At 41.1% G+C, this 7,500-nt stretch overlaps 1 protein-coding gene across 1 annotated transcript in view; it reads left to right on the forward strand.

Annotated features, from left to right (window-relative positions):
* Nucleotides 1-7,500, forward strand: part of LOC114566286 (rap1 GTPase-activating protein 2) — a 43,121-nt gene that overhangs the window by 32,909 nt on the left and 2,712 nt on the right. Inside the window, exon 16 of the mRNA XM_028594612.1 lies at nucleotides 3,704-3,808. Within this exon, the coding sequence (XP_028450413.1) occupies nucleotides 3,704-3,808 (105 nt within the window). The remainder of the gene's footprint in view (nucleotides 1-3,703; nucleotides 3,809-7,500) is intronic.

Raw genomic sequence — 7,500 nt, forward strand, 5'->3', positions numbered from 1 at the left:
TCTATGTTTGAAGAGTCTATGTTAGAAGAGTCTATGTTTGAAGAGTCTTGGTTAGAAGAGTCTAGGTTAGAAGAGTCTAGGTTAGAAGAGTCTATGTTAGAAGAGTCTAGGTTAGAAGAGTCTATGTTAGAAGAGTCTAGGTTAGAAGAGTCTATGTTTGAAGAGTCTAGGTTAGAAGAGTCTAGGTTAGAAGAGTCTAGGTTTGAAGAGTCTTGGTTAGAAGAGTCTATGTTAGAAGAGTCTTGGTTAGAAGAGTCTAGGTTAGAAGAGTCTAGGTTTGAAGAGTCTTGGTTAGAAGAGTCTAGGTTAGAAGAGTCTAGGTTAGAAGCGTCTATGTTAGAAGCGTCTATGTTAGAAGAGTCTATGTTAGAAGAGTCTAGGTTAGAAGAGTCTTGGCTAGAAGAGTCTAGGTTAGAAGAGTCTATGTTAGAAGAGTCTTGGTTAGAAGAGTATATGTTAGAAGAGTCTTGGTTAGAAGAGTCTAGGTTAGAAGAGTCTATGTTAGAAGAGTTTTGGTTAGAAGAGTATATGTTAGAAGAGTCTAGGTTAGAAGAGTCTTGGTTAGAAGAGTCTATGTTAGAAGAGTCTATGTTAGAAGAGTCTAGGTTAGAAGAGTCTAGGTTAGAAGAGTCTATGTTAGAAGAGTCTTGGTTAGAAGAGTCTAGGTTAGAAGAGTCTAGGTTTGAAGAGTCTATGTTAGAAGAGTCTATGTTAGAAGAGTCTTGGTTAGAAGAGTCTATGTTAGAAGAGTCTTGGTTAGAAGAGTCTATGTTAGAAGAGTCTTGGTTAGAAGAGTCTAGGTTAGAAGAGTCTAGGTTTGAAGAGTCTATGTTAGAAGAGTCTAGGTGAGAAGAGTCTATGTTAGAAGAGTCTAGGTTAGAAGAGTCTATGTTAGAAGAGTCTTGGTTAGAAGAGTCTAGGTTAGAAGAGTCTATGTTAGAAGAGTCTTGGTTAGAAGAGTCTAGGTTAGAAGAGTCTATGTTAGAAGAGTCTAGGTTAGAAGAGTCTATGTTAGAAGAGTCTAGGTTAGAAGAGTCTATGTTAGAAGAGTCTATGTAGAAGAGTCTATGTTAGAAGAGTCTTGGTTAGAAGAGTCTAGGTTTGAAGAGTCTATGTTAGAAGAGTCTAGGTTAGAAGAGTCTAGGTTAGAAGAGTCTATGTTAGAAGAGTCTTGGTTAGAAGAGTCTAGGTTAGAAGAGTCTATGTTAGAAGAGTCTATGTTAGAAGAGTCTAGGTTAGAAGAGTCTAGGTTAGAAGAGTCTATGTTAGAAGAGTCTTGGTTAGAAGAGTCTAGGTTAGAAGAGTCTATGTTAGAAGAGTCTAGGTTAGAAGAGTCTATGTTAGAAGAGTCTAGGTTAGAAGAGTCTATGTTAGAAGAGTCTATGTAGAAGAGTCTATGTTAGAAGAGTCTTGGTTAGAAGAGTCTAGGTTTGAAGAGTCTATGTTAGAAGAGTCTAGGTTAGAAGAGTCTAGGTTAGAAGAGTCTATGTTAGAAGAGTCTTGGTTAGAAGAGTCTAGGTTAGAAGAGTCTATGTTAGAAGAGTCTATGTTAGAAGAGTCTAGGTTAGAAGAGTCTAGGTTAGAAGAGTCTATGTTAGAAGAGTCTTGGTTAGAAGAGTCTAGGTTAGAAGAGTCTATGTTAGAAGAGTCTATGTTAGAAGAGTCTAGGTTAGAAGAGTCTATGTTAGAAGAGTCTTGGTTAGAAGAGTCTAGGTTAGAAGAGTCTAGGTTTGAAGAGTCTATGTTAGAAGAGTCTTGGTTAGAAGAGTCTAGGTTAGAAGAGTCTAGGTTAGAAGAGTCTATGTTAGAAGAGTCTGGGTTAGAAGAGTCTAGGTTTGCTATCGCCTGTCTTGCGAGTACATAGCAGAAAAAAACGTTTGGAGAAACGCAACCCCACATCGCGCTGTGTTTTGTGGAGGTGTGTGTGAGTCCCGTACAGTAAACAGTGACATCACTTCCTCTATCGCTTCCATAAGAAAGTTTTAAAACACCAAACACAAGCTCTCAACTACCCGTGAGTTTGTGAACCAGCTAAATGTTTGCCAAACAACAAAGCACATTCGATATCTCTCGCACGTCTCTTTTCTTTCTCTCTTTCTCCGTGAAATGAAGATGCCTTCAGGTGCAGTAGGAAACGTTGTGTTCTATAAACGATCTGACGAAAAACTGTTACTGTGAAATATAAAGTCTACTTGTGCTACATTGGGGTAGGGGGGGGGTTAAAGAATACAACTTTTTTTTTAAATCTGAACGGAGCTTCACGCTGAAGTACAGAGCTCATTAAAGACGATGCTCTGATGTCCCGTTTCCATGAAGGCAGCACGGAGCTGCGCCAAACAAAGCTGACAGAAGAGAAGAAGAGTTATGATAGCGTCTCGTCCAGTCGCAGTGCTGTAAACTGGCAGCTTTTAATGTTGCAGACCACAGATTTTTTAGTAGTTTAAGTGTAAACATGTATTGTTATTGTGAATCTTTGGTTTAAACTAGCTTTCAAACAAACGCCCCCCCCAAGGGCACCTCAATGCCCCCCTTTCCAAAATATTGCTTCTTACGCCCCCCGTCATCTTCTGAATGCCCCCTGGGGGGCGGTACCGCCCCCGTTGAGAAACACTGGGTTAGGTTGACGAGGTCCTCTAGAATGAGACACATGTTTGAGTTAACTTTGATGACGATGAAAACACAGAAAAAAGTGACAAAACCATCAGGACCGAAACGGAAGATTTCGTCCCAAAATTTCATGAAGTTGCGTGGTCAACGGAAAGACACCACAAGGGTTAAAACAACTCAAACTTATCTATTAAAGGTTGTTAAAAAAATGACAAAATGTCAGAAAAAGCTTCAAAAGCTCTTTTTTTAAAGTGCCCATATTATGAAAAAATCCCTTTTTCTGGTGATTTTGGGGCTTTATTTTGTGTCTCTGGTGCTTCCACACGCATACACACTTTGAAATAATCCATCCATGGTGTTCTGAGTGAGATCTGGTTTCTGAATGTGTCCTGCCTTCAGTCTCCTGGTGAGCTGGTCAACATCTGTATGGCTTTAGCCGAAACCAGGGGGCTAACCGCAACCGTTAGCATGCTACCGTTAGCATGCTAGAGCTAGCATGCTACCTCATTGTCATAATCTCCAAAATAACTACTTCCATGTGCTCCCTGGTTTAGAAGAAGTCTCCCAGCTAATCCTGCCTTGGAACTGACTGAAGTCGGAGAAACAGCCTTTCTTTTACTGTCTATGGAGCTAGCTGACATGATCTACATCTGAGCTACTGAGCATGTGCGAGTGCAATCAAAGATAGTACAGAAGAAGAAGAAAAGAGGTCTCACTCTGTAGCTAAAACAGAGACCTGAACACAGGGTGAAAAGAGGAGCTGCAGCAATGTAAAATAATAATAAAATATGGTGTTTTTAATAATAATATTTATTAATAATTAAACCATGTAAACCTATTCTGGTACAACCTCTAAAATACAATTATGAACCTGACAATGAGCAGAATATGGGAGCTTTAAAAACGCGTCAAAAAACTTGGAAAAGACGACCAAAATGTTGAAAAAAAAAAAAAGTTTTTATTTTTGACTCCACGGTAACACAGGAATATTTCAGCACTGGTCAGCGTTGGCTTCATTACTCAGACCCGTAAACCTTTCGTACATCACCTCGCTGTCTCTCTCTCTCTCTCTCTCTCTCTCTCTCTCCTCCACCAGAGGGCGATGCGGGGGCGGAGCGTCTCCATGGAGACCATGTCGAGGGGCGGGGCCGGCCTGCCCACCAGTCTGAGTGGGGGGGGTCTGGCACACATCAGCCCCGAGGTGAGGCTCACAGATCATCTCTTGTTTATTTATATGTCACATTTATTTTTAGCTATAGTGTGTAAAGTGGGATTTTTTTTTGGGTGGAAGAGGTCTATGTAGTGTGTCAGGGGCGTAGGTTTGGTTTCAACATGGGGGGGGCACACACTATAACCTTTTGAGCGTCAAACACTACATTTTTTGTGTCTAAACACATTGGAAAACATATATGTACAGGTAAAAAGTAGGGCTGGATCTACCGTATTTTCCGCACTATAAGGCGCACTTAAAAGCCTTTAATTTTCTCAAAAAACGACTTATAATCCGGAGCACCTAATATATGGATCAACCTCTCAAGGATCACTGTCACGTTGACGGGACACTGCGTCGCTGTAACCTCGATTAAACTTGCACTCATTCGCGTTTTTATAACTTTAAAGCATTCAATCTTCCAAATATATATATATATATATACAGCCATGCGACACACCAATTGAAAGCTTAGCCTCTAATGATTAATTTAAGCCCACATACAAAGCATACGATGATTTATAGCCTAGCAGTTACACAACTGTTACAAAGTAACAGAAAATAAAACAATTCAGCCGTAATCTGCGCAGGTGTCGAAGAGAGCATCCGTACCTGTTTTCGTTGTCCTTTCAGCAACAAAGTGGTATTTTGCCCAAAACTTGATTTTCATAAATCCACAAGAGTCCCTGGAAATGTAATATCCGAGCTTTATATTCCAAAACGATCTGTTCGCCTCACGATGTTGAAGTTTCTGGCCGAATCACAACGGAAAAACGCGAAACCCAGCTCGCTACATGATCGAATGTGGGCGTCATCGTATTCCCAAGCTTCTAAGCTTTCGATTGGTAGCTCATATTAACCAATCGTTCAGGTTTGCCTCTGATATGGCCAATGGAAGCGGACAAGCCGAGGACAACAGATTTAAATGCTATAAGACCCGTCTATCTTTGTAGCCAATGAGCAGATCGATATGCAATATGGGCATGACATTCATTAACATTAACAACGTTACCATGGGACTGAACGGAGTTGTCAGAACACTTAATAAAGTTTGACTTTATCTGACTGTTTTGTTGACATTACCTTTAGCACAGCTCCATCTAGTGGATGTATAACGCAACCCCAGTCAAACGTTTGACTGCAGTATCTTCTTTTCTATGCGCCTTATAATCCGGTGCGCCTTATAGCGCGGAAAATACGGTAAATATCTAACTATATCAGCACTAATATATAATTAAATTTCAGACTGGACGTGCTGCGATGATAGCTCAGTTCACAACGACAAAACACACACACATCACTTTGGTCTGGTCAATGGAACTATTTGACAACTTTTTAAAAGTAAACTTTCCATTCAGAATCTTATTGGCGTCCATTTCGGCGTCTGGCGCTCGCCACCCACTCAGAACGTAACGTTAGCCTGCTAGCTACTCTCTGGCTGGCTCGCCAAGCCCAAACCAGTGTGTGCAGCGTGCCTGTGTGGTGGAAGTTTTCCTATGATACAGCAGCGTTTAGAAATATCAATGATACAATGAAAACGAATAACGACTGTTTGAGAATTAAACCAAAGTTTGGTCTTTGAGTATTTATTTACATTTGCAAATGGAGAAACACAGTTTCAAAAGGTACACGCAGCACATCTGAAAATGTCTTTCTAACCTAAAATCTAAACATCCAAACATCATATAGTGAAGACCTCTGTTAAGCCACCCTTCTAAATGTGTCTTTTAGTATGGCCATAGTTGAAAAGAGGACATCATTAACCATTGTCTCACCTTCCCCTCTGCTCTCTGTTCTTAACATTAGCCTAAACAACACTTTTATCTCAGGAGACAGAAACCTACGTAGTTCTCACTGTCGTAAACAGTCATCGGCCTCCTCCACTTCTATCTAAGCAAAAAGTCAACAATGTGAGGAGCTTCAAGCTAGTAAAACTAAATAACTCTCTAGGCTATAGTTCACGGTTGCCAACTATTTCACTTGGAGCCTTTTGAATCTACACACGAAGAAGCTAAATCTTGTGGCGTTATAAAACAACCATTAAACCAATGGTTAATATCATTAAACAAATGGTTAAAATAAAATTTGCCACCACACCTGTTGTTGTGTTTCCGGTCTAGCTAGATCCGGCGAGGTGTTGTAGTTTTTCTAACGTTACTAGTTGTTGCAACAGCATGTGGAAAAAACTACAAAGTTTGCTAGGCCGAAACAGACAACAGACAACCCTAAGAAGGATATGAAGCGCGGCGGCTAAGGGAACTACCACACCGCCAACGCTCCTTTTCACCAACACCAGATCGATCACACACAAAATGGATATAGTTAGTTAGTTAGTTAGTTAGTTATATTTTATTTCTGTGTCATGCCAAACATCTTGGCCCATCCCACATGGGATTACAAGACACCACAAATTCACTTTTTCAACAAACATCTTCCCATTGCATAAACAAATCCTTCGAACAAATACATGAATACAAATATATAGACATACACATACATACGTGTATATACACGTACACACATACCACACACAAACAACTAGTTCTCATCTACACTCTATAAAGAGCTTTTTCCCTCTTCTCCCAGGCTTTATCTAAATAATTAGCCAATTTATATGTTTCATATGTGAACAGCCATCTCAATCTTTGAGCATCATCCATATTTACCAAATCAATCTCTGCTTTTATCCTACAAAAACAAAAAAATCATTAAATGCTACGAATACACTCGGGGCTGCTGTGTGATATTTCGGCTGAACGCACTTATCACAGACGGCAGCTAGCAGCTAACAGCTAGCAGCTAGCAGGGCGAGCTAGCTAGCTACCGGCAGGATAGAGACAGGGCAAGTTTCTTCAATCGAAAGTACATACGTCCATATTTATAGCGATCAAGATTAACGTAAAAATTGGCCGGAATTCTCCTTTAAGACTAGAAGAGTGGTATATAAAAACATGCCATTTACATTTGATGTTTGTTATGGAGTTTGTTTTTAACAGCTGTGTGTGTGTGTGTGTGTGTGTGTGTGTGTGTGTGTGTGTGTGTGTGTGTGTGTGTGTGTGTGTGTGTGTGTGTGTGTGTGTGTGTGTGTGTGTGTGTGTGTGTGTGTGTGTGTGTGTGTGTGTGTGTGTGTGTGTGTGTGTGTGTGTGTGTGTGTGTGTGTGTGTGTGTGTGTGTGTGTGTGTGTGTGTGTGTGTGTGTGTGTGTGTGTGTGTGTGTGTGTGTGTGTGTGTGTGTGTGTGTGTGTGTGTGTGTGTGTGTGTGTCTGTGTGTGTGTGTGTGTGTGTGTGTGTGTGTGTGTGTGTGTGTGTGTGTGTGTGTGTGTGTGTGTGTGTGTGTGTGTGTGTGTGTGTGTGTGTGTGTGTGTGTGTGTGTCTGTGTGTGTGTGTGTGTGTGTGTGTGTGTGTGTGTGTGTGTGTGTGTGTGTGTGTGTGTGTGTGTGTGTGTGTGTGTGTGTGTGTGTGTGTGTGTGTGTGTGTGTGTGTGTGTGTGTCTGTGTGTGTGTGTGTGTGTGTGTGTGTGTCTGTGTGTGTGTGTGTGTGTGTGTGTGTGTGTGTGTGTGTGTGTGTGTGTGTGTGTGTGTGTGTGTGTGTGTGTGTGTGTGTGTGTGTGTGTGTGTGTGTGTGTGTGTGTGTGTGTGTGTGTGTGTGTGTGTGTGTGTGTTGTCTGTGTGTGTGTGTGTGTGT

This window comes from Perca flavescens, chromosome 13 (assembly GCF_004354835.1).
Source record: "Perca flavescens isolate YP-PL-M2 chromosome 13, PFLA_1.0, whole genome shotgun sequence".
In the NCBI taxonomy this organism is placed as follows: Eukaryota; Metazoa; Chordata; class Actinopteri; order Perciformes; family Percidae; genus Perca; species Perca flavescens.